The sequence below is a fragment of the Dasypus novemcinctus genome, chromosome 13 (assembly GCF_030445035.2).
Source record: "Dasypus novemcinctus isolate mDasNov1 chromosome 13, mDasNov1.1.hap2, whole genome shotgun sequence".
NCBI lineage: Eukaryota > Metazoa > Chordata > Mammalia > Cingulata > Dasypodidae > Dasypus > Dasypus novemcinctus.
This window is the reverse complement of record NC_080685.1, coordinates 7,397,052-7,424,950: the sequence shown is the minus strand read 5'-3', so window position 1 is coordinate 7,424,950 and position 27,899 is coordinate 7,397,052. Positions and strand designations below refer to the sequence as shown.

General features: G+C 54.1%; 1 protein-coding gene across 1 annotated transcript; it reads left to right on the top strand.

Annotated features, from left to right (window-relative positions):
* LOC139436364 (NBPF family member NBPF15-like) lies at positions 1 to 27,814 on the top strand. Its single transcript, XM_071207775.1, has 23 exons — positions 1 to 90; positions 187 to 398; positions 2,339 to 2,441; positions 3,240 to 3,454; positions 4,441 to 4,489; positions 5,269 to 5,507; positions 6,952 to 7,072; positions 7,878 to 8,116; positions 9,558 to 9,678; positions 10,479 to 10,717; positions 12,159 to 12,279; positions 13,143 to 13,318; positions 14,760 to 14,880; positions 15,734 to 15,909; positions 17,351 to 17,471; positions 18,330 to 18,505; positions 19,947 to 20,067; positions 20,901 to 21,076; positions 22,518 to 22,638; positions 23,439 to 23,677; positions 25,119 to 25,239; positions 26,010 to 26,248; positions 27,690 to 27,814. Exons 2-23 carry the CDS (start codon positions 221 to 223, stop codon positions 27,812 to 27,814), a joined length of 3,537 nt encoding a protein of 1,178 aa, XP_071063876.1. The 5' UTR covers positions 1 to 90; positions 187 to 220.
* Positions 27,815 to 27,899: the final 85 nt, after the last annotated feature.

Genomic DNA, 27,899 nt, shown 5'->3' with positions numbered 1-27,899 from the left:
CCTAAGGTTTGGTGCTTTGGCATCTTGAACTTGTTTTGTGTGTTAAGGACCTTCAAGAGCTGTAGAGAATTGATCAAAGTTTTCCTAACAGTAAGTTAAGAATTACAGTATCCTCATCTCTCCTTCCTGATTCAACACTTCATTTCACTTGTTTTTAATCCATCATGTGCTTGACTTTCTCCCCAGTCCTGGCCTCCACTCTTGTGCCACCTGCTTCAGCATGGCAGTCTCTCTCCACACTTCCTGTGCTCCCAGGACAGAAATGAGCATCCAGGAAGTCAACCGGAAGTTGTGCTCCCAGCTGGCCAAAAGCAAACAGGATTTCAGAGACCTCACAGAGAAATTCCTTATATCCCAAGCGACTGCATACTCCCTGGCCAACCAGCTACAGAAATACAGTAAGTCCGATAGGGTCCAGACTCCCAGGGTGGTGATGGACTTTCTGTCTTCCCTGTGATAACATAAAGACCGTCCAGGTTTTATTCTTCTCTACCCTACCTCAAAAAGAACTTCATCCAGGCCACAATCGTTAGGTTGAAATAATATGTATTTTTCTCTCCATTTGCAGAGGGTGGAAAATCTGAGGCACAGGGAAGTAAAACTAATTTTCCAAGTTAGCAGTGAGAGTGAAAGAATAAGAATTCAGATCTCACTTTATGAGTTCTCAGAGGAGGCCCAAAACTGTTATTTTTCTTGGCCATGGGTGACACAATATCTCTAGAAAGCTCTGTTGGATCAGATACTGGAGAAATGACATGACTGTTGGTCTAGATATCCTGGGACTAACGGGCTTCTATCAACTGATCCTTCTATGGAGGCCCCCTTGGGAAAGCACTGTTCCTGTTACCCTGTGGAAATGTCACATTAGGACACCATGCTTGCCTTGAAGGAATTTAAAGAGGAGACTGCTCCTCCCTGAACTTCCTATGCCTCTCTGCCTGGTGAGAAGGAAGTCCTGTGTCTGAGGGCAGTGTCTCCTTCCACTTAAGTCCAAGGAAGCCATTTTCCATTCTGTGGTGTGGTTGAGTGTGAATCTGGGAGAATCAGAGTATCTGTTATTTCCTGCCTGCTTCTCCCTGAACTGGTGAGCCTCCATGCCTCAGAGCAGCCAGGAGCTCTGGGTGGGCTTCAGCATCTGAGCTAGGAGACATGGGCAAGCTGAGAGTGAGGCTAAGTGGAGGAGACACCAAGCCCTGGAAAGCCCAGGTCGCGGTGTCAGGGAAAGCCCCTTCCCTCCCCAAAGTCATCCTTCACATTTGGAAACCCACTGGTCTGAAGGGATAATGAGAACAAGGGGACATGCACCACAGAATGAATCGATGGCATCTTGTCAACGCTGAACCTGAATTGGCTTCATTTTCCTATAGTTATTTTTGTATAAACCAATAGAGGGGATTTGCTTTATTGAAAATGCCTGAAAATCAGGAAAGTGAAACTTAAAGCATGTTACTCAGTGGAACACTTTGAGGAATGGATAAACTGAGTTGCACTGCTGTCCTTTTTTCATATAATATAAATGTTGGGGGGGAAATGCAGTTGAAGAAGAAACATATCTCCCATGAACTGTGAGTGAAGGTAACAGTACAGTGAAGAAGAGCATGGAACCTGGGCCAGAGTTCCTGGGTTCAGATCCAATTTGTTTGTCTTCTGTAACCTTCACTTCCCCACCTATTAAAATAGTTCTACAGTAGTACCTACCTCATTAAGTTTTTAAACAAAGAGATTAGTTAAATTTTGTAAAGCTCTCGCAGCAGAGCCAGGTGTACTGTATAATATTTTACTATTATTTCTTCTACTTGTAATTGAAAGCAAATGTACTAGTGTTTGGTCTCCTTTGTTCTAGGCACTTATGGGCCTTGAGCCTTATACTTTACATAATAGTTTCTAGATAATCTATATTATCTGTGTAATCTTTGAAATTCTTGAAACTCACAGTAGAACAAAAGTGATAGTCTTTGGGGGCCTCCCCAGTCTGCCACAGTTCTCCCCTTTAGCTTTCTGCTTCTCGCTCTACCTGAGGGGTGATGAACCTTGATAAAGGGGCCCAGGGTTCACCATGAGACCTGGGGAACATGAATTTTGCTTGATTCATTGCAGTTGAATCAGCCTTTTCCAGTTACTCTGTGTTTCCATGGGCTAGATTTTCATTTCTCATTTCTCATCTCTGAAATGATCAGGAATCATGCCATGTAGCTGGAGATGGAGGAATTAAAAAATGGAAATCCCAGCGTTGAGTCTCACACTTGGGTTATTTTTCACTAAGGGATGGACCCTACCTCCTCCCTTGAAGGCAGCATGTCCAGCTTCAAGTGAGGCCGTCATGTCTCTCTTTTCTCAGAGCCTGGACAATATAAAGACATCCTGGAATCCGTGCTGGGGGAGAAGCTGCAGTTTGAGGAGGAGGAGCTGGCAGAGAAGCCTGCACCTGCTGTGAGACTGGGGTAAGGAGGGAAGGTGGATAAAGCTCTGCCATGGGGCAGCTCAGCTGAGAGAAAGAGAGCAAGGGCAAGGGCAGAAATGTACAAGCGAAGTACAGCTTGGCCAGATATATATCCAAAAATTAAACAGCTCTATCATAAAATATGGTCTCCATTTCTTACGCAGACCCTCCTTTCTTTTTACTTTACTTCTGACTGATCATGGCTTGTCTTCTTTCGATTGAAAACAATGTTTTCTTAACCCTTCCTTTTGTCTTTTCATCCCTCCAGTTCATGCCAGCTGTACCTCTCCCACCAGTCTGCCTGGCTCTCTGTCCCCTTTCTGCATAATACACTCTTGGTCAAATCATGAAATGGGCTTCTCTGAGGAGAGAAGGTATCAAGCGGAATCCTTAGGAAGCAGAGTCAAAAACCATCTGGTTTTGTTTTCAGAAGAATGAAGTGGGGTTTGGGGCTAGGGATTTTTCACAGACTCTTTTAGGAGAGGCTCTGATAAGGAGGCCATTTTTCTCTTTTTTGTTTTTTTAAACTTTTCGTTCTCTTTGTAAGACACATTTCACCAAACATGATAGAAATTTTGTGGAAAAGTTTTGGGATATTCTCAAAAAAGTCTTTTAAATCATTAAAGCCAGTCAAGCAGGGGAACGATTGTAGCTCAAGTGGTTAAGCGCCTACATTCCAAGTGTGACGTGCCTGGTTTGATCCCTGATACTGTCTAAAAAACAGTAAGCAAAGAAACAAAGAAAGAAACAATCATTCACCTCTTTGCATTTTTAAACTTTCTTTCATGTCCCATCATAGGAAACACGTTTCCCCAATTCATGATCAACTGCAAGAGCTGCTCCAGATGAGGCAGAAACTGCAAGTAGGGAGAGATGTCTCTTACATGCTCCATCAGCTCTTCAGAGACCTACTCACCAACAGCGAACCTGACAGCTCCCAGTGGGAGAACTTTAGAGAGAAACTGGATCAAGGAGGCAAGCTGGCAGAGAGCCTCTATCATGAGCTGCAGTCAGGTAAGTTGGCCACAGGCCCTGAGGACCCAGAGTTGCTCTGATTGCCAGGGTCAAAAGAGAGCCACATCTCCCCACCTCTGGAAAGGACAACTGTTTCTGCTCTCTGCCTTCACAGGGGGCATTTGTGGCCACAAAGCAATCAGGATTGCCTGCACAGGAGCTCAGAAAATAAATAACTAGGTTTTAGGTCACATTATTACATATGTCTCCTTCATTACTCAATAGAACATGGCTTTTGGGGAAGTAAGAAGCACCCAAAGAACTTTAATTGACCAAAGTAAGGTGCTGAGAAGAGGTAATGTGAGACTGAAGGAACTCTGGAGTAGATACGAAACTTTACCCATCCTTTCTGTGTAGGCATCAGGGTTTGATTTCTCACTCAGGAATTTGGGTTTCCACACCAGCAATATGAATCCGAGTGTGTTTCACAATTATGGTATCAGCAAAAATGTAAAATTTATGAATTCACTTCAAAATACTATAAAGACCCTGTGTTTTGTGTAAGTGTACGTATTTGATGTGGTTGTATAGGGTAGTTTATATAAAATGATTTCAATAATAAATTTCCTATATTAACACAGTAGAACCAGACTTCTAGCTCTCCATGAAGGATCAAATGTGTAGAAGTAAGTGCCCCTGAATGACTTTTCCATACATTAAAGACAGAAGGGGTTCAATGCTAGACCTCTGATGTGTCATTGAGCTACCGTCTCTGGAAAACACCAATATCGGAGGATGGAGATGAGCTGGTAAGTTCAAAGAGTTGAAGTAAAGAGCAATTTTAATATTACTCCTATATGAGATACAACACATCATGACAATGGTACACATCGGGAACATTTTACCACATGGATAAGAAACCCATTTGATTGAAATGTCTTTAAATACAACTATGGAGGCTTTTAGTCACTTAGGCTATTGTCTTGATAACAAGCGCAACTCAGGCAGTTCTGTGCATGACCGGGCATTTGTTCATTTGTTTGCAGAAAATCGCGAGGCTGCGGTGGGTGAGGAAGAGCTGCCGCTGGATGCCGGGTAAGAGTGAAAGATCAGGCGAGGGTCCTTAGCGGGGAAACCTCGGACAGTACCTCCCAGAAAGACCAGGCAGAGAAGTCCAGCGTAGTCCCAGATTCTAGTGCGTACGGAACTGATTCCATGCGCGTAACCAGGGCTGGTGTCCTTCTCTCTAGTCAGGCTTCTCTTCTCTTCTCTTCTCTTCTCTTCTCTTCTCTTCTCTTCTCTTCTCTTCTCTTCTCGGTCCTGGCGTGGCCAGTCGGACCTCAGGTGAACTAGTATAACTGGCCTCAGGGGTTGTCTCCACTCACAGAAACCGCCTGTTTTCCCCTGGGTGGGTCAGAGCACGCCGAGATGTCTGTCTGCCTGCAGCACTCTCTGCCTTAGGTTTTGGCAGATTTCTTGTAGAAAAGGATGTAAGTGCAGAAAAGGTATCTCGTACATGTGAAAACGCTCCGAGAAAGAGACGTCGGAGGCGTTGGTCTGAAAGAAACTACAGCACCTCAGGGACAAGTATTCCTTAGGCCTCTGCCCAGGAAACAAGGACAATTGAAGTCCCTCTCCGAGTCGTCCCGGGGTGCTCTGTGCCATCATGGCTGTGGGCCTTCCAGAGGGAGCCGAGCCCCCTCCCTCAGGCAGTCTGTGGCCAGTGTACAGGTGACTCGTCACCTGCCTCTCCCTCGCTCCTGCCCTTCCTTAAGGCACCACGGTGTGCCCTGGTCCCAGGAGGGTGGCTCGCTTCCATGGCGAGTGGCCCTAGCCTCTGCCTGCTCTGGCCTCTCTCTCAAGCCTCCTGTCAGGACCTGGTGGTTCTGTGCCGTGTCATCTTCTGGGTTTCAAGTCTCTCTCGTCAACTCTACCAGGTTCTACCGCCCAGAGGAAGAGGCAGAGACAGTGAAGGAAGTCCTCGAGGACTCCGTGGAGGAGCGTTACCTGGCTCCCTCGAGTCTTCCTGACCTGCCCGGGTCCCTCGGGCCTGGCCGCAGCGGCGGCTTCCTGTTCGACGACTATAAATTGGACTTGGCTCTGGACGAAGCCCGTGAGTACACCGTTTGGAAGAGAATGAACTTGCGCCGGACTCTCAGAAGGCTTCTCCTTCTTTAGGCTCACCATTTCTGTCTCGGCTGAGAGGTGTCTTTGCACATAAGCCCTGTAGACCCATTGTTGATGTGAAAATAATCTCTAGGAACACATGTGAAACTCAGGCATCGGTTGAGCCAGGCGTCTGCACGCCCCCGCCTCACCTTGCGGGCCCGTGGTGGGCGTAGCTCCCGAGGCAGCCCCGAGCGTGGAGTAGCGAGCGGCCAAGGCCGACTCTTAGAGTGACCACTGCCTCACGTGTACAGCCATGGTCAGCAGGAGCTCCTCTCTAAGATGGGGCACCTTGTCTCCCCAGAAATGCTTTTGCCCGCGTTCCTCTAGCGACAATTCCCTACGGCTAGGGAAGGAGGTTGGCCGTCTTGACTCTAATTCTGGGGGTGTTGCTTACGTGAGTCCTGGGCTCTAGGCCCCAGTCTCTCCTCGCCCAGAAGTGTCCCCGTGTAAATCCCATGGCTGTGGCCTGCGACACAGCCCTTGTCCCCAAGCCCGCGAGTGGTCCCAGATCGTAGCGTCTATGAAACCCCAACCCGGGTTTTCCCTTCTGAAAGTTCGTAGAGCCCAGCCATCGGTCTAGAAACCGGCTACGCCCGTCTAGGCCAAGAGCACTCAGGAGAGCTCCACGGGCAAAGCCTACGTCTTGCAGCAAAACTTCCAGACAGCACTGCGTCCAGTTCCTCAGGAACTCTGGGAAGACAACAGATGTTTCACCCTGCCCAAATCAGGGAGGAGGCCCTTGAGGATTTCCCCCCGTCCTTTCTTACTGAGTGCGAGGGGTCGAATTATAATCGTGGATTTGGGTTTCCACAAGAGTAATTTGGCACAGTGCGTGTCACGTGGTTACGATAGACGGGAAAGTGTAATCATCATGGGTCCACGCCAGAAATGCAGAAATAGCCTGGATTTGGCCTCAGTTTCGGCGCCGGGTGCAGTAGTAGCTCGATGCGGTTCACCCTGGGGCACTCTCCATGGTGAATTTTTCCCGGGTGAACCCAGTAGAAGTCGATCGATAAGTGTCTAGCAAGGCCCAGTGTGTAGGGAGAGGCGTGTCAGGATGATTTTTCCATGCCTTCCCAGACAGGAATGGGTCTGTGTTAGAGCCCCGGTGGCCGTGGAGGTGCCGTGTTTGCCGAGGAGATTCATGGCAGGATGGCAGACACGGCTGGAAGAGCTTCAAGGGGTGATTAGAGAACGCGTTTAACATTTGCCCCGTTGGGTAGGGAGCACGGCATGACAAGGATCCAGATCGGGAAGCTTTGGCCTGGAGGGTTAGCAATCCAAGCCCGTTGATTTCGTGGAATACAAAATAATGGGGGCTTTCAGTCACATGCTCTTAGCATCCCGTGAACTCCTCCAAACGTAATTCGGGCTCCGCGATCACTCAGGCTGCGGTCTTGGCAACAAGCGCAACTCAAGCCGTTCCGTGCATGACCGGGCATTTGTTCATTTGTTTGCAGAAAATCGCGAGGCTGCGGCGGGTGAGGAAGAGCTGCCGCTGGATGCCGGGTAAGAGCGAAAGATCAGGCGAGGGTCCTTAGCGGGGAAACCTCGGACAGTACCTCCCAGAAAGACCAGGCAGAGAAGTCCAGCGTAGTCCCAGATTCTAGTGCGTACGGAACTGATTCCGTGCGCGTAACCAGGGCTGGTGTCCTTCTCTCTAGTCAGGCTTCTCTTCTCTTCTCTTCTCTTCTCTTCTCTTCTCTTCTCTTCTCTTCTCTTCTCTTCTCTTCTCTTCTCTTCTCTTCTCTTCTCTTCTCGGTCCTGGCGTGGCCAGTCGGACCTCAGGTGAACTAGTATAACTGGCCTCAGGGGTTGTCTCCACTCACAGAAACCGCCTGTTTTCCCCTGGGTGGGTCGGAGCACGCCGAGATGTCTGTCTGCCTGCAGCACTCTCTGCCTTAGGTTTTGGCAGATTTCTTGTAGAAAAGGATGTAAGTGCAGAAAAGGTATCTCGTACATGTGAAAACGCTCCGAGAAAGAGACGTCGGAGGCGTTGGTCTGAAAGAAACTACAGCACCTCAGGGACAAGTATTCCTTAGGCCTCTGCCCAGGAAACAAGGACAATTGAAGTCCCTCTCCGAGTCGTCCCGGGGTGCTCTGTGCCATCATGGCTGTGGGCCTTCCAGAGGGAGCCGAGCCCCCTCCCTCAGGCAGTCTGTGGCCAGTGTACAGGTGACTCGTCACCTGCCTCTCCCTCGCTCCTGCCCTTAAGGCACCAGAGTTTGCCCTCGTCCCAGGAGGGTGGCTCGCTTCCGTGGCGAGTGGCCCTAGCCTCTGCCTGCTCTGGCCTCTCTCTCAAGCCTCCTGTCAGGACCTGGTGGTTCTGTGCCGTGTCATCTTCTGGGTTTCAAGTCTCTCTCGTCAACTCTACCAGGTTCTACCGCCCAGAGGAAGAGGCAGAGACAGTGAAGGAAGTCCTCGAGGACTCCGTGGAGGAGCGTTACCTGGCTCCCTCGAGTCTTCCTGACCTGCCCGGGTCCCTCGGGCCTGGCTGCAGCGGCGGCTTCCTGTTCGACGACTATAAATTGGACTTGGCTCTGGACGAAGCCCGTGAGTACACTGTTTGGAAGAGAATGAACTTGCGCCGGACTCTCAGAAGGCTTCTCCTTCTTTAGGCTCACCATTTCTGTCTCGGCTGAGAGGTGTCTTTGCACATAAGCCCTGTAGACCCATTGTTGATGTGAAAATAGTCTCTAGGAACACATGTGAAACTCAGGCATCGGTTGAGCCAGGCGTCTGCACGCCCCCGCCTCACCTTGCGGGCCCGTGGTGGGCGTAGCTCCCGAGGCAGCCCCGAGCGTGGAGTAGCGAGCGGCCAAGGCCGACTCTTAGAGTGACCACTGCCTCACGTGTACAGCCATGGTCAGCAGGAGCTCCTCTCTAAGATGGGGCACCTTGTCTCCCCAGAAATGCTTTTGCCCGCGTTCCTCTAGCGACAATTCCCTACGGCTAGGGAAGGAGGTTGGCCGTCTTGACTCTAATTCTGGGGGTGTTGCTTACGTGAGTCCTGGGCTCTAGGCCCCAGTCTCTCCTCGCCCAGAAGTGTCCCCGTGTAAATCCCATGGCTGTGGCCTGCGACACAGCCCTTGTCCCCAAGCCCGCGGGTGGTCCCAGATCGTAGCGTCTATGAAACCCCAACCCGGGTTTTCCCTTCTGAAAGTTCGTAGAGCCCAGCCATCGGTCTAGAAACCGGCTACGCCCGTCTAGGCCAAGAGCACTCAGGAGAGCTCCACGGGCAAAGCCTACGTCTTGCAGCAAAACTTCCAGACAGCACTGCGTCCAGTTCCTCAGGAACTCTGGGAAGACAACAGATGTTTCACCCTGCCCAAATCAGGGAGGAGGCCCTTGAGGATTTCCCCCCGTCCTTTCTTACTGAGTGCGAGGGGTCGAGTTATAATCGTGGATTTGGGTTTCCACAAGTGTAATTTGGCACAGTGCGTGTCACGTGGTTACGGTAGACGGGAAAGTGTAATCATCATGGGTCCACACCAGAAACGCAGAAATAGCCTGGATTTGGCCTCAGTTTCGGCGCCGGGTGCAGTAGCTCGATGCGGTTCACCCTGGGGCACTCTCCATGGTGAATTTTTCCCGTGTGAACCCAGTAGAAGTCGATCGATAAGTGTCTAGCAAGGCCCAGTGTGTAGGGAGAGGCGTGTCAGGATGATTTTTCCATGCCTTCCCAGACAGGAATGGGTCTGTGTTAGAGCCCCGGTGGCCGTGGAGGTGCTGTGTTTGCCGAGGAGATTCATGGCAGGATGGCAGACACGGCTGGAAGAGCTTCAAGGGGTGATTAGAGAACGCGTTTAACATTTGCCCCGTTGGGTAGGGAGCACGGCATGACAAGGATCCAGATCGGGAAGCTTTGGCCTGGAGGGTTAGCAATCCAAGCCCTTTGATTTCGTGGAATACAAAATAATGGGGGCTTTCAGTCACATGCTCTTAGCGTCCCGTGAACTCCTCCAAACGTAATTCGGGCTCCGCGATCACTCAGGCTGCGGTCTTGGCAACAAGCGCAACTCAAGCCGTTCAATGCATGACCGGGCATTTGTTCATTTGTTTGCAGAAAATCGCGAGGCTGCGGCGGGTGAGGAAGAGCTGCCGCTGGATGCCGGGTAAGAGCGAAAGATCAGGCGAGGGTCCTTAGCGGGGAAATCTCGGACAGTACCTCCCAGAAAGACCAGGCAGAGAAGTCCAGCGTAGTCCCAGATTCTAGTGCGTACAGAACTGATTCCATGCGCGTAACCAGGGCTGGTGTCCTTCTCTCTAGTCAGCCTTCTCTTCTGTTCTCTTCTCTTCTCTTCTCTTCTCTTCTCTTCTCTTCTCTTCTCTTCTCTTCTCTTCTCTTCTCTTCTCTTCTCGGTCCTGGCGTGGCCAGTCGGACCTCAGGTGAACTAGTATAACTGGCCTCAGGGGTTGTCTCCACTCACAGAAACCGCCTGTTTTCCCCTGGGTGGGTCGGAGCTCGCCGAGATGTCTGTCTGCCGGCAGCACTCTCTGCCTTAGGTTTTGGCAGATTTCTTGTAGAAAAGGATGTAAGTGCAGAAAAGGTATCTCGTACATGTGAAAATGCTCCGAGAAAGAGACGTCGGAGGCGTTGGTCTGAAAGAAACTACAGCGCCTCAGGGACAAGTATTCCTTAGGCCTCTGCCCAGGAAACAAGGACAATTGAAGTCCCTCTCCGAGTCGTCCCGGGGTGCTCTGTGCCATCATGGCTGTGGGCCTTACAGAGGGAGCCGAGCCCCCTCCCTCAGGCAGTCTGTGGCCAGTGTACAGGTGACTCGTCACCTGCCTCTCCCTCGCTCCTGCCCTTAAGGCACCAGAGTTTGCCCTCGTCCCAGGAGGGTGGCTCGCTTCCGTGGCGAGTGGCCCTAGCCTCTGCCTGCTCTGGCCTCTCTCTCAAGCCTCCTGTCAGGACCTGGTGGTTCTGTGCCGTGTCATCTTCTGGGTTTCAAGTCTCTCTCGTCAACTCTACCAGGTTCTACCGCCCAGAGGAAGAGGCAGAGACAGTGAAGGAAGTCCTCGAGGACTCCGTGGAGGAGCGTTACCTGGCTCCCTCGAGTCTTCCTGACCTGCCCGGGTCCCTCGGGCCTGCCCGCAGCGGCGGCTTCCTGTTCGACGACTATAAATTGGACTTGGCTCTGGACGAAGCCCGTGAGTACACCGTTTGGAAGAGAATGAACTTGCGCCGGGCTCTCAGAAGGCTTCTCCTTCTTTAGGCTCACCATTTCTGTCTCGGCTGAGAGGTGTCTTTGCACATAAGCCCTGTAGACCCATTGTTGATGTGAAAATAGTCTCTAGGAACACATGTGAAACTCAGGCATCGGTTGAGCCAGGCGTCTGCACGCCCCCGCCTCACCTTGCGGGCCCGTGGTGGGCGTAGCTCCCGAGGCAGCCCCGAGCGTGGAGTAGCGAGCGGCCAAGGCCGACTCTTAGAGTGACCACTGCCTCACGTGTACAGCCATGGTCAGCAGGAGCTCCTCTCTAAGATGGGGCACCTTGTCTCCCCAGAAATGCTTTTGCCCGCGTTCCTCTAGCGACAATTCCCTACGGCTAGGGAAGGAGGTTGGCCGTCTTGACTCTAATTCTGGGGGTGTTGCTTACGTGAGTCCTGGGCTCTAGGCCCCAGTCTCTCCTCGCCCAGAAGTGTCCCCGTGTAAATCCCATGGCTGTGGCCTGCGACACAGCCCTTGTCCCCAAGCCCGCGGGTGGTCCCAGATTGTAGCGTCTATGAAACCCCAACCCGGGTTTTCCCTTCTGAAAGTTCGTAGAGCCCAGCCATCGGTCTAGAAACCGGCTACGCCCGTCTAGGCCAAGAGCACTCAGGAGAGCTCCACGGGCAAAGCCTACATCTTGCAGCAAAACTTCCAGACAGCACTGCGTCCAGTTCCTCAGGAACTCTGGGAAGACAACAGATGTTTCACCCTGCCCAAATCAGGGAGGAGGCCCTTGAGGATTTCCCCCCGTCCTTTCTTACTGAGTGTGAGGGGTCGAATTATAATCGTGGATTTGGGTTTCCACAAGTGTAATTTGGCACAGTGCGTGTCACGTGGTTACGGTAGACGGGAAAGTGTAATCATCATGGGTCCACGCCAGAAACGCAGAAATAGCCTGGATTTGGCCTCAGTTTCGGCGCCGGGTGCAGTAGCTCGATGCGGTTCACCCTGGGGCACTCTCCATGGTGAATTTTTCCCGTGTGAACCCAGTAGAAGTCGATCGATAAGTGTCTAGCAAGGCCCAGTGTGTAGGGAGAGGCGTGTCAGGATGATTTTTCCATGCCTTCCCAGACAGGAATGGGTCTGTGTTAGAGCCCCGGTGGCCGTGGAGGTGCTGTGTTTGCCGAGGAGATTCATGGCAGGATGGCAGACACGGCTGGAAGAGCTTCAAGGGGTGATTAGAGAACGCGTTTAACATTTGCCCCGTTGGGTAGGGAGCACGGCATGACAAGGATCCAGATCGGGAAGGTTTGGCCTGGAGGGTTAGCAATCCAAGCCCGTTGATTTCGTGGAATACAAAATAATGGGGGCTTTCAGTCACATGCTCTTAGCGTCCCGTGAACTCCTACAAACGTAATTCGGGCTCCGCGATCACTCAGGCTGCGGTCTTGGCAACAAGCGCAACTCAAGCCGTTCCGTGCATGACCGGGCATTTGTTCATTTGTTTGCAGAAAATCGCGAGGCTGCGGCGGGTGAGGAAGAGCTGCCGCTGGATGCCGGGTAAGAGCGAAAGATCAGGCGAGGGTCCTTAGCGGGGAAACCTCGGACAGTACCTCCCAGAAAGACCAGGCAGAGAAGTCCAGCGTAGTCCCAGATTCTAGTGCGTACGGAACTGATTCCATGCGCGTAACCAGGGCTGGTGTCCTTCTCTCTAGTCAGGCTTCTCTTCTCTTCTCTTCTCTTCTCTTCTCTTCTCTTCTCTTCTCTTCTCTTCTCTTCTCTTCTCTTCTCTTCTCTTCTCTTCTCGGTCCTGGCGTGGCCAGTCGGACCTCAGGTGAACTAGTATAACTGGCCTCAGGGGTTGTCTCCACTCACAGAAACCGCCTGTTTTCCCCTGGGTGGGTCGGAGCTCGCCGAGATGTCTGTCTGCCGGCAGCACTCTCTGCCCTAGGTTTTGGCAGATTTCTTGTAGAAAAGGATGTAAGTGCAGAAAAGGTATCTCGTACATGTGAAAACGCTCCGAGAAAGAGACGTCGGAGGCATTGGTCTGAAAGAAACTACAGCGCCTCAGGGACAAGTATTCCTTAGGCCTCTGCCCAGGAAACAATGACAATTGAAGTCCCTCTCCGAGTCGTCCCGGGGTGCTCTGTGCCATCATGGCTGTGGGCCTTACAGAGGGAGCCGAGCCCCCTCCCTCAGGCAGTCTGTGGCCAGTGTACAGGTGACTCGTCACCTGCCTCTCCCTCGCTCCTGCCCTTAAGGCACCAGAGTTTGCCCTCGTCCCAGGAGGGTGGCTCGCTTCCGTGGCGAGTGGCCCTAGCCTCTGCCTGCTCTGGCCTCTCTCTCAAGCCTCCTGTCAGGACCTGGTGGTTCTGTGCTGTGTCATCTTCTGGGTTTCAAGTCTCTCTTGTCAACTCTACCAGGTTCTACCGCCCAGAGGAAGAGGCAGAGACAGTGAAGGAAGTCCTCGAGGACTCCGTGGAGGAGCGTTACCTGGCTCCCTTGAGTCTTCCTGACCTGCCCGGGTCCCTCGGGCCTGGCCGCAGCGGCGGCTTCCTGTTCGACGACTATAAATTGGACTTGGCTCTGGACGAAGCCCGTGAGTACACCGTTTGGAAGAGAATGAACTTGCGCCGGGCTCTCAGAAGGCTTCTCCTTCTTTAGGCTCACCATTTCTGTCTCGGCTGAGAGGTGTCTTTGCACATAAGCCCTGTAGACCCATTGTTGATGTGAAAATAGTCTCTAGGAACACATGTGAAACTCAGGCATCGGTTGAGCCAGGCGTCTGCACGCCCCCGCCTCACCTTGCGGGCCCGTGGTGGGCGTAGCTCCCGAGGCAGCCCCGAGCGTGGAGTAGCGAGCGGCCAAGGCCGACTCTTAGAGTGACCACTGCCTCACGTGTACAGCCATGGTCAGCAGGAGCTCCTCTCTAAGATGGGGCACCTTGTCTCCCCAGAAATGCTTTTGCCCGCGTTCCTCTAGCGACAATTCCCTACGGCTAGGGAAGGAGGTTGGCCGTCTTGACTCTAATTCTGGGGGTGTTGCTTACGTGAGTCCTGGGCTCTAGGCCCCAGTCTCTCCTCGCCCAGAAGTGTCCCCGTGTAAATCCCATGGCTGTGGCCTGCGACACAGCCCTTGTCCCCAAGCCCGCGAGTGGTCCCAGATCGTAGCGTCTATGAAACCCCAACCCGGGTTTTCCCTTCTGAAAGTTCGTAGAGCCCAGCCATCGGTCTAGAAACCGGCTACGCCCGTCTAGGCCAAGAGCACTCAGGAGAGCTCCACGGGCAAAGCCTACGTCTTGCAGCAAAACTTCCAGACAGCACTGCGTCCAGTTCCTCAGGAACTCTGGGAAGACAACAGATGTTTCACCCTGCCCAAATCAGGGAGGAGGCCCTTGAGGATTTCCCCCCGTCCTTTCTTACTGAGTGCGAGGGGTCGAATTATAATCGTGGATTTGGGTTTCCACAAGTGTAATTTGGCACAGTGCGTGTCACGTGGTTACGGTAGACGGGAAAGTGTAATCATCATGGGTCCACGCCAGAAACGCAGAAATAGCCTGGATTTGGCCTCAGTTTCGGCGCCGGGTGCAGTAGCTCGATGCGGTTCACCCTGGGGCTCTCTCCATGGTGAATTTTTCCCGTGTGAACCCAGTAGAAGTCGATCGATAAGTGTCTAGCAAGGCCCAGTGTGTAGGGAGAGGCGTGTCAGGATGATTTTTCCATGCCTTCCCAGACAGGAATGGGTCTGTGTTAGAGCCCCGGTGGCCGTGGAGGTGCCGTGTTTGCCGAGGAGATTCATGGCAGGATGGCAGACACGGATGGAAGAGCTTCAAGGGGTGATTAGAGAACGTGTTTAACATTTGCCCCGTTGGGTAGGGAGCACGGCATGACAAGGATCCAGATCGGGAAGGTTTGGCCTGGAGGGTTAGCAATCCAAGCCCGTTGATTTCGTGGAATACAAAATAATGGGGGCTTTCAGTCACATGCTCTTAGCGTCCCGTGAACTCCTCCAAACGTAATTCGGGCTCCGCGATCACTCAGGCTGCGGTCTTGGCAACAAGCGCAACTCAAGCCGTTCTGTGCATGACCGGGCATTTGTTCATTTGTTTGCAGAAAATCGCGAGGCTGCGGCGGGTGAGGAAGAGCTGCCGCTGGATGCCGGGTAAGAGCGAAATATCAGGCGAGGGTCCTTAGCGGGGAAACCTCGGACAGTACCTCCCAGAAAGACCAGGCAGAGAAGTCCAGCGTAGTCCCAGATTCTAGTGCATACGGAACTGATTCCATGCGCGTAACCAGGGCTGGTGTCCTTCTCTCTAGTCAGGCTTCTCTTCTCTTCTCTTCTCTTCTCTTCTCTTCTCTTCTCTTCTCTTCTCTTCTCTTCTCTTCTCTTCTCTTCTCGGTCCTGGCGTGGCCAGTCGGACCTCAGGTGAACTAGTATAACTGGCCTCAGGGGTTGTCTCCACTCACAGAAACCGCCTGTTTTCCCCTGGGTGGGTCGGAGCTCGCCAAGATGTCTGTCTGCCGGCAGCACTCTCTGCCTTAGGTTTTGGCAGATTTCTTGTAGAAAAGGATGTAAGTGCAGAAAAGGTATCTCGTACATGTGAAAACGCTCCGAGAAAGAGACGTCGGAGGCATTGGTCTGAAAGAAACTACAGCGCCTCAGGGACAAGTATTCCTTAGGCCTCTGCCCAGGAAACAACGACAATTGAAGTCCCTCTCCGAGTCCTCCCGGGGTGCTCTGTGCCATCATGGCTGTGGGCCTTACAGAGGGAGCCGAGCCCCCTCCCTCAGGCAGTCTGTGGCCAGTGTACAGGTGACTCATCACCTGCCTCTCCCTCGCTCCTGCCCTTAAGGCACCAGAGTTTGCCCTCGTCCCAGGAGGGTGGCTCGCTTCCGTGGCGAGTGGCCCTAGCCTCTGCCTGCTCTGGCCTCTCTCTCAAGCCTCCTGTCAGGACCTGGTGGTTCTGTGCCGTGTCATCTTCTGGGTTTCAAGTCTCTCTTTTCAACTCTACCAGGTTCTACCGCCCAGAGGAAGAGGCAGAGACAGTGAAGGAAGTCCTCGAGGACTCCGTGGAGGAGCGTTACCTGGCTCCCTCGAGTCTTCCTGACCTGCCCGGGTCCCTCGGGCCTGGCCGCAGCGGCGGCTTCCTGTTCGACGACTATAAATTGGACTTGGCTCTGGACGAAGCCCGTGAGTACACCGTTTGGAAGAGAATGAACTTGCGCCGGGCTCTCAGAAGGCTTCTCCTTCTTTAGGCTCACCATTTCTGTCTCGGCTGAGAGGTGTCTTTGCACATAAGCCCTGTAGACCCATTGTTGATGTGAAAATAGTCTCTAGGAACACATGTGAAACTCAGGCATCGGTTGAGCCAGGCGTCTGCACGCCCCCGCCTCACCTTGCGGGCCCGTGGTGGGCGTAGCTCCCGAGGCAGCCCCGAGCGTGGAGTAGCGAGCGGCCAAGGCCGACTCTTAGAGTGACCACTGCCTCACGTGTACAGCCATGGTCAGCAGGAGCTCCTCTCTAAGATGGGGCACCTTGTCTCCCCAGAAATGCTTTTGCCCGCGTTCCTCTAGCGACAATTCCCTACGGCTAGGGAAGGAGGTTGGCCGTCTTGACTCTAATTCTGGGGGTGTTGCTTACGTGAGTCCTGGGCTCTAGGCCCCAGTCTCTCCTCGCCCAGAAGTGTCCCCGTGTAAATCCCATGGCTGTGGCCTGCGACACAGCCCTTGTCCCCAAGCCCGCGGGTGGTCCCAGATCGTAGCGTCTATGAAACCCCAACCCGGGTTTTCCCTTCTGAAAGTTCGTAGAGCCCAGCCATCGGTCTAGAAACCGGCTACGCCCGTCTAGGCCAAGAGCACTCAGGAGAGCTCCACGGGCAAAGCCTACATCTTGCAGCAAAACTTCCAGACAGCACTGCGTCCAGTTCCTCAGGAACTCTGGGAAGACAACAGATGTTTCACCCTGCCCAAATCAGGGAGGAGGCCCTTGAGGATTTCCCCCCGTCCTTTCTTACTGAGTGTGAGGGGTCGAATTATAATCGTGGATTTGGGTTTCCACAAGTGTAATTTGGCACAGTGCGTGTCACGTGGTTACGGTAGACGGGAAAGTGTAATCATCATGGGTCCACGCCAGAAACGCAGAAATAGCCTGGATTTGGCCTCAGTTTCGGCGCCGGGTGCAGTAGCTCGATGCGGTTCACCCTGGGGCACTCTCCATGGTGAATTTTTCCCGTGTGAACCCAGTAGAAGTCGATCGATAAGTGTCTAGCAAGGCCCAGTGTGTAGGGAGAGGCGTGTCAGGATGATTTTTCCATGCCTTCCCAGACAGGAATGGGTCTGTGTTAGAGCCCCGGTGGCCGTGGAGGTGCTGTGTTTGCCGAGGAGATTCATGGCAGGATGGCAGACACGGCTGGAAGAGCTTCAAGGGGTGATTAGAGAACGTGTTTAACATTTGCCCCGTTGGGTAGGGAGCACGGCATGACAAGGATCCAGATCGGGAAGGTTTGGCCTGGAGGGTTAGCAATCCAAGCCCGTTGATTTCGTGGAATACAAAATAATGGGGGCTTTCAGTCACATGCTCTTAGCGTCCCGTGAACTCCTCCAAACGTAATTCGGGCTCCGCGATCACTCAGGCTGCGGTCTTGGCAACAAGCGCAACTCAAGCCGTTCCGTGCATGACCGGGCATTTGTTCATTTGTTTGCAGAAAATCGCGAGGCTGCGGCGGGTGAGGAAGAGCTGCCGCTGGATGCCGGGTAAGAGCGAAAGATCAGGCGAGGGTCCTTAGCGGGGAAACCTCGGACAGTACCTCCCAGAAAGACCAGGCAGAGAAGTCCAGCGTAGTCCCAGATTCTAGTGCGTACGGAACTGATTCCATGCGCGTAACCAGGGCTGGTGTCCTTCTCTCTAGTCAGGCTTCTCTTCTCTTCTCTTCTCTTCTCTTCTCTTCTCTTCTCTTCTCTTCTCTTCTCTTCTCTTCTCTTCTCTTCTCTTCTCGGTCCTGGCGTGGCCAGTCGGACCTCAGGTGAACTAGTATAACTGGCCTCAGGGGTTGTCTCCACTCACAGAAACCGCCTGTTTTCCCCTGGGTGGGTCGGAGCTCACCGAGATGTCTGTCTGCCGGCAGCACTCTCTGCCCTAGGTTTTGGCAGATTTCTTGTAGAAAAGGATGTAAGTGCAGAAAAGGTATCTCGTACATGTGAAAACGCTCCGAGAAAGAGACGTCGGAGGCATTGGTCTGAAAGAAACTACAGCGCCTCAGGGACAAGTATTCCTTAGGCCTCTGCCCAGGAAACAATGACAATTGAAGTCCCTCTCCGAGTCGTCCCGGGGTGCTCTGTGCCATCATGGCTGTGGGCCTTACAGAGGGAGCCGAGCCCCCTCCCTCAGGCAGTCTGTGGCCAGTGTACAGGTGACTCGTCACCTGCCTCTCCCTCGCTCCTGCCCTTAAGGCACCAGAGTTTGCCCTCGTCCCAGGAGGGTGGCTCGCTTCCGTGGCGAGTGGCCCTAGCCTCTGCCTGCTCTGGCCTCTCTCTCAAGCCTCCTGTCAGGACCTGGTGGTTCTGTGCCGTGTCATCTTCTGGGTTTCAAGTCTCTCTTGTCAACTCTACCAGGTTCTACCGCCCAGAGGAAGAGGCAGAGACAGTGAAGGAAGTCCTCGAGGACTCCGTGGAGGAGCGTTACCTGGCTCCCTTGAGTCTTCCTGACCTGCCCGGGTCCCTCGGGCCTGGCCGCAGCGGCGGCTTCCTGTTCGACGACTATAAATTGGACTTGGCTCTGGACGAAGCCCGTGAGTACACCGTTTGGAAGAGAATGAACTTGCGCCGGGCTCTCAGAAGGCTTCTCCTTCTTTAGGCTCACCATTTCTGTCTCGGCTGAGAGGTGTCTTTGCACATAAGCCCTGTAGACCCATTGTTGATGTGAAAATAGTCTCTAGGAACACATGTGAAACTCAGGCATCGGTTGAGCCAGGCGTCTGCACGCCCCCGCCTCACCTTGCGGGCCCGTGGTGGGCGTAGCTCCCGAGGCAGCCCCGAGCGTGGAGTAGCGAGCGGCCAAGGCCGACTCTTAGAGTGACCACTGCCTCACGTGTACAGCCATGGTCAGCAGGAGCTCCTCTCTAAGATGGGGCACCTTGTCTCCCCAGAAATGCTTTTGCCCGCGTTCCTCTAGCGACAATTCCCTACGGCTAGGGAAGGAGGTTGGCCGTCTTGACTCTAATTCTGGGGGTGTTGCTTACGTGAGTCCTGGGCTCTAGGCCCCAGTCTCTCCTCGCCCAGAAGTGTCCCCGTGTAAATCCCATGGCTGTGGCCTGCGACACAGCCCTTGTCCCCAAGCCCGCGAGTGGTCCCAGATCGTAGCGTCTATGAAACCCCAACCCGGGTTTTCCCTTATGAAAGTTCGTAGAGCCCAGCCATCGGTCTAGAAACCGGCTACGCCCGTCTAGGCCAAGAGCACTCAGGAGAGCTCCACGGGCAAAGCCTACGTCTTGCAGCAAAACTTCCAGACAGCACTGCGTCCAGTTCCTCAGGAACTCTGGGAAGACAACAGATGTTTCACCCTGCCCAAATCAGGGAGGAGGCCCTTGAGGATTTCCCCCCGTCCTTTCTTACTGAGTGCGAGGGGTCGAATTATAATCGTGGATTTGGGTTTCCACAAGTGTAATTTGGCACAGTGCGTGTCACGTGGTTACGGTAGACGGGAAAGTGTAATCATCATGGGTCCACGCCAGAAACGCAGAAATAGCCTGGATTTGGCCTCAGTTTCGGCGCCGGATGCAGTAGCTCGATGCGGTTCACCCTGGGGCTCTCTCCATGGTGAATTTTTCCCGTGTGAACCCAGTAGAAGTCGATCGATAAGTGTCTAGCAAGGCCCAGTGTGTAGGGAGAGGCGTGTCAGGATGATTTTTCCATGCCTTCCCAGACAGGAATGGGTCTGTGTTAGAGCCCCGGTGGCCGTGGAGGTGCCGTGTTTGCCGAGGAGATTCATGGCAGGATGGCAGACACGGCTGGAAGAGCTTCAAGGGGTGATTAGAGAACGTGTTTAACATTTGCCCCGTTGGGTAGGGAGCACGGCATGACAAGGATCCAGATCGGGAAGGTTTGGCCTGGAGGGTTAGCAATCCAAGCCCGTTGATTTCGTGGAATACAAAATAATGGGGGCTTTCAGTCACATGCTCTTAGCGTCCCGTGAACTCCTACAAACGTAATTCGGGCTCCGCGATCACTCAGGCTGCGGTCTTGGCAACAAGCGCAACTCAAGCCGTTCCGTGCATGACCGGGCATTTGTTCATTTGTTTGCAGAAAATCGCGAGGCTGCGGCGGGTGAGGAAGAGCTGCCGCTGGATGCCGGGTAAGAGCGAAAGATCAGGCGAGGGTCCTTAGCGGGGAAACCTCGGACAGTACCTCCCAGAAAGACCAGGCAGAGAAGTCCAGCGTAGTCCCAGATTCTAGTGCGTACGGAACTGATTCCATGCGCGTAACCAGGGCTGGTGTCCTTCTCTCTAGTCAGGCTTCTCTTCTCTTCTCTTCTCTTCTCTTCTCTTCTCTTCTCTTCTCTTCTCTTCTCGGTCCTGGCGTGGCCAGTCGGACCTCAGGTGAACTAGTATAACTGGCCTCAGGGGTTGTCTCCACTCACAGAAACCGCCTGTTTTCCCCTGGGTGGGTCGGAGCTCGCCAAGATGTCTGTCTGCCGGCAGCACTCTCTGCCTTAGGTTTTGGCAGATTTCTTGTAGAAAAGGATGTAAGTGCAGAAAAGGTATCTCGTACATGTGAAAACGCTCCGAGAAAGAGACGTCGGAGGCATTGGTCTGAAAGAAACTACAGCGCCTCAGGGACAAGTATTCCTTAGGCCTCTGCCCAGGAAACAACGACAATTGAAGTCCCTCTCCGAGTCCTCCCGGGGTGCTCTGTGCCATCATGGCTGTGGGCCTTACAGAGGGAGCCGAGCCCCCTCCCTCAGGCAGTCTGTGGCCAGTGTACAGGTGACTCATCACCTGCCTCTCCCTCGCTCCTGCCCTTAAGGCACCAGAGTTTGCCCTCGTCCCAGGAGGGTGGCTCGCTTCCGTGGCGAGTGGCCCTAGCCTCTGCCTGCTCTGGCCTCTCTCTCAAGCCTCCTGTCAGGACCTGGTGGTTCTGTGCCGTGTCATCTTCTGGGTTTCAAGTCTCTCTTGTCAACTCTACCAGGTTCTACCGCCCAGAGGAAGAGGCAGAGAGAGTGAAGGAAGTCCTCGAGGACTCCGTGGAGGAGCGTTACCTGGCTCCCTCGAGTCTTCCTGACCTGCCCGGGTCCCTCGGGCCTGGCCGCAGCGGCGGCTTCCTGTTCGACGACTATAAATTGGACTTGGCTCTGGACGAAGCCCGTGAGTACACCGTTTGGAAGAGAATGAACTTGCGCCGGGCTCTCAGAAGGCTTCTCCTTCTTTAGGCTCACCATTTCTGTCTCGGCTGAGAGGTGTCTTTGCACATAAGCCCTGTAGACCCATTGTTGATGTGAAAATAGTCTCTAGGAACACATGTGAAACTCAGGCATCGGTTGAGCCAGGCGTCTGCACGCCCCCGCCTCACCTTGCGGGCCCGTGGTGGGCGTAGCTCCCGAGGCAGCCCCAAGCGTGGAGTAGCGAGCGGCCAAGGCCGACTCTTAGAGTGACCACTGCCTCACGTGTACAGCCATGGTCAGCAGGAGCTCCTCTCTAAGATGGGGCACCTTGTCTCCCCAGAAATGCTTTTGCCCGCGTTCCTCTAGCGACAATTCCCTACAGCTAGGGAAGGAGGTTGGCCGTCTTGACTCTAATTCTGGGGGTGTTGCTTACGTGAGTCCTGGGCTCTAGGCCCCAGTCTCTCCTCGCCCAGAAGTGTCCCCGTGTAAATCCCATGGCTGTGGCCTGCGACACAGCCCTTGTCCCCAAGCCCGCGGGTGGTCCCAGATCGTAGCGTCTATGAAACCCCAACCCGGGTTTTCCCTTCTGAAAGTTCGTAGAGCCCAGCCATCGGTCTAGAAACCGGCTACGCCCGTCTAGGCCAAGAGCACTCAGGAGAGCTCCACGGGCAAAGCCTACGTCTTGCAGCAAAACTTCCAGACAGCACTGCGTCCAGTTCCTCAGGAACTCTGGGAAGACAACAGATGTTTCACCCTGCCCAAATCAGGGAGGAGGCCCTTGAGGATTTCCCCCCGTCCTTTCTTACTGAGTGCGAGGGGTCGAGTTATAATCGTGGATTTGGGTTTCCACAAGTGTAATTTGGCACAGTGCGTGTCACGTGGTTACGGTAGACGGGAAAGTGTAATCATCATGGGTCCACGCCAGAAACGCAGAAATAGCCTGGATTTGGCCTCAGTTTCGGCGCCGGGTGCAGTAGCTCGATGCGGTTCACCCTGGGGCACTCTCCATGGTGAATTTTTCCCGTGTGAACCCAGTAGAAGTCGATCGATAAGTGTCTAGCAAGGCCCAGTGTGTAGGGAGAGGCGTGTCAGGATGATTTTTCCATGCCTTCCCAGACAGGAATGGGTCTGTGTTAGAGCCCCGGTGGCCGTGGAGGTGCCGTGTTTGCCGAGGAGATTCATGGCAGGATGGCAGACACGGCTGGAAGAGCTTCAAGGGGTGATTAGAGAACGTGTTTAACATTTGCCCCGTTGGGTAGGGAGCACGGCATGACAAGGATCCAGATCGGGAAGGTTTGGCCTGGAGGGTTAGCAATCCAAGCCCGTTGATTTCGTGGAATACAAAATAATGGGGGCTTTCAGTCACATGCTCTTAGCGTCCCGTGAACTCCTCCAAACGTAATTCGGGCTCCGCGATCACTCAGGCTGCGGTCTTGGCAACAAGCGCAACTCAAGCCGTTCCGTGCATGACCGGGCATTTGTTCATTTGTTTGCAGAAAATCGCGAGGCTGCGGCGGGTGAGGAAGAGCTGCCGCTGGATGCCGGGTAAGAGCGAAAGATCAGGCGAGGGTCCTTAGCGGGGAAACCTCGGACAGTACCTCCCAGAAAGACCAGGCAGAGAAGTCCAGCGTAGTCCCAGATTCTAGTGCGTACGGAACTGATTCCATGCGCGTAACCAGGGCTGGTGTCCTTCTCTCTAGTCAGGCTTCTCTTCTCTTCTCTTCTCTTCTCTTCTCTTCTCTTCTCTTCTCTTCTCTTCTCTTCTCTTCTCTTCTCTTCTCTTCTCTTCTCGGTCCTGGCGTGGCCAGTCGGACCTCAGGTGAACTAGTATAACTGGCCTCAGGGGTTGTCTCCACTCACAGAAACCGCCTGTTTTCCCCTGGGTGGGTCGGAGCTCGCCGAGTTGTCTGTCTGCCGGCAGCACTCTCTGCCTTAGGTTTTGGCAGATTTCTTGTAGAAAAGGATGTAAGTGCAGAAAAGGTATCTCGTACATGTGAAAACGCTCCGAGAAAGAGACGTCGGAGGCGTTGGTCTGAAAGAAACTACAGCGCCTCAGGGACAAGTATTCCTTAGGCCTCTGCCCAGGAAACAACGACAATTGAAGTCCCTCTCCGAGTCGTCCCGGGGTGCTCTGTGCCATCATGGCTGTGGGCCTTACAGAGGGAGCCGAGCCCCCTCCCTCAGGCAGTCTGTGGCCAGTGTACAGGTGACTCATCACCTGCCTCTCCCTCGCTCCTGCCCTTAAGGCACCAGAGTTTGCCCTCGTCCCAGGAGGGTGGCTCGCTTCCGTGGCGAGTGGCCCTAGCCTCTGCCTGCTCTGGCCTCTCTCTCAAGCCTCCTGTCAGGACCTGGTGGTTCTGTGCCGTGTCATCTTCTGGGTTTCAAGTCTCTCTCGTCAACTCTACCAGGTTCTACCGCCCAGAGGAAGAGGCAGAGACAGTGAAGGAAGTCCTCGAGGACTCCGTGGAGGAGCGTTACCTGGCTCCCTCGAGTCTTCCTGACCTGCCCGGGTCCCTCGGGCCTGGCCGCAGCGGCGGCTTCCTGTTCGACGACTATAAATTGGACTTGGCTCTGGACGAAGCCCGTGAGTACACCGTTTGGAAGAGAATGAACTTGCGCCGGGCTCTCAGAAGGCTTCTCCTTCTTTAGGCTCACCATTTCTGTCTCGGCTGAGAGGTGTCTTTGCACATAAGCCCTGTAGACCCATTGTTGATGTGAAAATAGTCTCTAGGAACACATGTGAAACTCAGGCATCGGTTGAGCCAGGCGTCTGCACGCCCCCGCCTCACCTTGCGGGCCCGTGGTGGGCGTAGCTCCCGAGGCAGCCCCGAGCGTGGAGTAGCGAGCGGCCAAGGCCGACTCTTAGAGTGACCACTGCCTCACGTGTACAGCCATGGTCAGCAGGAGCTCCTCTCTAAGATGGGGCACCTTGTCTCCCCAGAAATGCTTTTGCCCGCGTTCCTCTAGCGACAATTCCCTACGGCTAGGGAAGGAGGTTGGCCGTCTTGACTCTAATTCTGGGGGTGTTGCTTACGTGAGTCCTGGGCTCTAGGCCCCAGTCTCTCCTCGCCCAGAAGTGTCCCCGTGTAAATCCCATGGCTGTGGCCTGCGACACAGCCCTTGTCCGCAAGCCCGCGGGTGGTCCCAGATCGTAGCGTCTATGAAACCCCAACCCGGGTTTTCCCTTCTGAAAGTTCGTAGAGCCCAGCCATCGGTCTAGAAACCGGCTACGCCCGTCTAGGCCAAGAGCACTCAGGAGAGCTCCACGGGCAAAGCCTACGTCTTGCAGCAAAACTTCCAGACAGCACTGCGTCCAGTTCCTCAGGAACTCTGGGAAGACAACAGATGTTTCACCCTGCCCAAATCAGGGAGGAGGCCCTTGAGGATTTCCCCCCGTCCTTTCTTACTGAGTGCGAGGGGTCGAATTATAATCGTGGATTTGGGTTTCCACAAGTGTAATTTGGCACAGTGCGTGTCACGTGGTTACGGTAGACGGGAAAGTGTAATCATCATGGGTCCACGCCAGAAACGCAGAAATAGCCTGGATTTGGCCTCAGTTTCGGCGCCGGGTGCAGTAGCTCGATGCGGTTCACCCTGGGGCACTCTCCATGGTGAATTTTTCCCGTGTGAACCCAGTAGAAGTCGATCGATAAGTGTCTAGCAAGGCCCAGTGTGTAGGGAGAGGCGTGTCAGGATGATTTTTCCATGCCTTCCCAGACAGGAATGGGTCTGTGTTAGAGCCCCGGTGGCCGTGGAGGTGCCGTGTTTGCCGAGGAGATTCATGGCAGGATGGCAGACACGGCTGGAAGAGCTTCAAGGGGTGATTAGAGAACGTGTTTAACATTTGCCCCGTTGGGTAGGGAGCACGGCATGACAAGGATCCAGATCGGGAAGGTTTGGCCTGGAGGGTTAGCAATCCAAGCCCGTTGATTTCGTGGAATACAAAATAATGGGGGCTTTCAGTCACATGCTCTTAGCGTCCCGTGAACTCCTCCAAACGTAATTCGGGCTCCGCGATCACTCAGGCTGCGGTCTTGGCAACAAGCGCAACTCAAGCCGTTCCGTGCATGACCGGGCATTTGTTCATTTGTTTGCAGAAAATCGCGAGGCTGCGGCGGGTGAGGAAGAGCTGCCGCTGGATGCCGGGTAAGAGCGAAAGATCAGGCGAGGGTCCTTAGCGGGGAAACCTCGGACAGTACCTCCCAGAAAGACCAGGCAGAGAAGTCCAGCGTAGTCCCAGATTCTAGTGCGTACGGAACTGATTCCATGCGCGTAACCAGGGCTGGTGTCCTTCTCTCTAGTCAGGCTTCTCTTCTCTTCTCTTCTCTTCTCTTCTCTTCTCTTCTCTTCTCTTCTCTTCTCGGTCCTGGCGTGGCCAGTCGGACCTCAGGTGAACTAGTATAACTGGCCTCAGGGGTTGTCTCCACTCACAGAAACCGCCTGTTTTCCCCTGGGTGGGTCGGAGCTCGCCGAGATGTCTGTCTGCCGGCAGCACTCTCTGCCTTAGGTTTTGGCAGATTTCTTGTAGAAAAGGATGTAAGTGCAGAAAAGGTATCTCGTACATGTGAAAACGCTCCGAGAAAGAGACGTCGGAGGCGTTGGTCTGAAAGAAACTACAGCGCCTCAGGGACAAGTATTCCTTAGGCCTCTGCCCAGGAAACAAGGACAATTGAAGTCCCTCTCCGAGTCGTCCCGGGGTGCTCTGTGCCATCATGGCTGTGGGCCTTACAGAGGGAGCCGAGCCCCCTCCCTCAGGCAGTCTGTGGGCAGTGTACAGGTGACTCGTCACCTGCCTCTCCCTCGCTCCTGCCCTTAAGGCACCAGAGTTTGCCCTCATCCCAGGAGGGTGGCTCGCTTCCGTGGCGAGTGGCCCTAGCCTCTGCCTGCTCTGGCCTCTCTCTCAAGCCTCCTGTCAGGACCTGGTGGTTCTGTGCCGTGTCATCTTCTGGGTTTCAAGTCTCTCTCGTCAACTCTACCAGGTTCTACCGCCCAGAGGAAGAGGCAGAGACAGTGAAGGAAGTCCTCGAGGACTCCGTGGAGGAGCGTTACCTGGCTCCCTCGAGTCTTCCTGACCTGCCCGGGTCCCTCGGGCCTGGCCGCAGCGGCGGCTTCCTGTTCGACGACTATAAATTGGACTTGGCTCTGGACGAAGCCCGTGAGTACACCGTTTGGAAGAGAATGAACTTGCGCCGGGCTCTCAGAAGTCTTCTCCTTCTTTAGGCTCACCATTTCTGTCTCGGCTGAGAGGTGTCTTTGCACATAAGCCCTGTAGACCCATTGTTGATGTGAAAATAGTCTCTAGGAACACATGTGAAACTCAGGCATCGGTTGAGCCAGGCGTCTGCACGCCCCCGCCTCACCTTGCGGGCCCGTGGTGGGCGTAGCTCCCGAGGCAGCCCCGAGCGTGGAGTAACGAGCGGCCAAGGCCGACTCTTAGAGTGACCACTGCCTCACGTGTACAGCCATGGTCAGCAGGAGCTCCTCTCTAAGATGGGGCACCTTGTCTCCCCAGAAATGCTTTTGCCCGCGTTCCTCTAGCGACAATTCCCTACGGCTAGGGAAGGAGGTTGGCCGTCTTGACTCTAATTCTGGGGGTGTTGCTTACGTGAGTCCTGGGCTCTAGGCCCCAGTCTCTCCTCGCCCAGAAGTGTCCCCGTGTAAATCCCATGGCTGTGGCCTGCGACACAGCCCTTGTCCCCAAGCCCGCGGGTGGTCCCAGATCGTAGCGTCTATGAAACCCCAACCCGGGTTTTCCCTTCTGAAAGTTCGTAGAGCCCAGCCATCGGTCTAGAAACCGGCTACGCCCGTCTAGGCCAAGAGCACTCAGGAGAGCTCCACTGGCAAAGCCTACGTCTTGCAGCAAAACTTCCAGACAGCACTGCGTCCAGTTCCTCAGGAACTCTGGGAAGACAACAGATGTTTCACCCTGCCCAAATCAGGGAGGAGGCCCTTGAGGATTTCCCCCCGTCCTTTCTTACTGAGTGCGAGGGGTCGAATTATAATCGTGGATTTGGGTTTCCACAAGTGTAATTTGGCACAGTGCGTGTCACGTGGTTACGGTAGACGGGAAAGTGTAATCATCATGGGTCCACGCCAGAAACGCAGAAATAGCCTGGATTTGGCCTCAGTTTCGGCGCCGGGTGCAGTAGCTCGATGCGGTTCACCCTGGGGCACTCTCCATGGTGAATTTTTCCCGTGTGAACCCAGTAGAAGTCGATCGATAAGTGTCTAGCAAGGCCCAGTGTGTAGGGAGAGGCGTGTCAGGATGATTTTTCCATGCCTTCCCAGACAGGAATGGGTCTGTGTTAGAGCCCCGGTGGCCGTGGAGGTGCCGTGTTTGCCGAGGAGATTCATGGCAGGATGGCAGACACGGCTGGAAGAGCTTCAAGGGGTGATTAGAGAACGTGTTTAACATTTGCCCCGTTGGGTAGGGAGCACGGCATGACAAGGATCCAGATCGGGAAGGTTTGGCCTGGAGGGTTAGCAATCCAAGCCCGTTGATTTCGTGGAATACAAAATAATGGGGGCTTTCAGTCACATGCTCTTAGCGTCCCGTGAACTCCTCCAAACGTAATTCGGGCTCCGCGATCACTCAGGCTGCGGTCTTGGCAACAAGCGCAACTCAAGCCGTTCCGTGCATGACCGGGCATTTGTTCATTTGTTTGCAGAAAATCGCGAGGCTGCGGCGGGTGAGGAAGAGCTGCCGCTGGATGCCGGGTAAGAGCGAAAGATCAGGCGAGGGTCCTTAGCGGGGAAACCTCGGACAGTACCTCCCAGAAAGACCAGGCAGAGAAGTCCAGCGTAGT

Bases quoted from the DNA above. Each gene is read 5' to 3' on its own strand.
- LOC139436364 (XM_071207775.1), top strand. From the start codon at position 221: ATGGCAGTCTCTCTCCACACTTCCTGTGCTCCCAGGACAGAAATGAGC. The intron at 4,490-5,268 runs GTAAGAGTGAAA...GCCTCCTGTCAG, and splicing joins GAGCTGCCGCTGGATGCCGG to GACCTGGTGGTTCTGTGCCG. The intron at 22,639-23,438 runs GTAAGAGCGAAA...GCCTCCTGTCAG, and splicing joins GAGCTGCCGCTGGATGCCGG to GACCTGGTGGTTCTGTGCCG.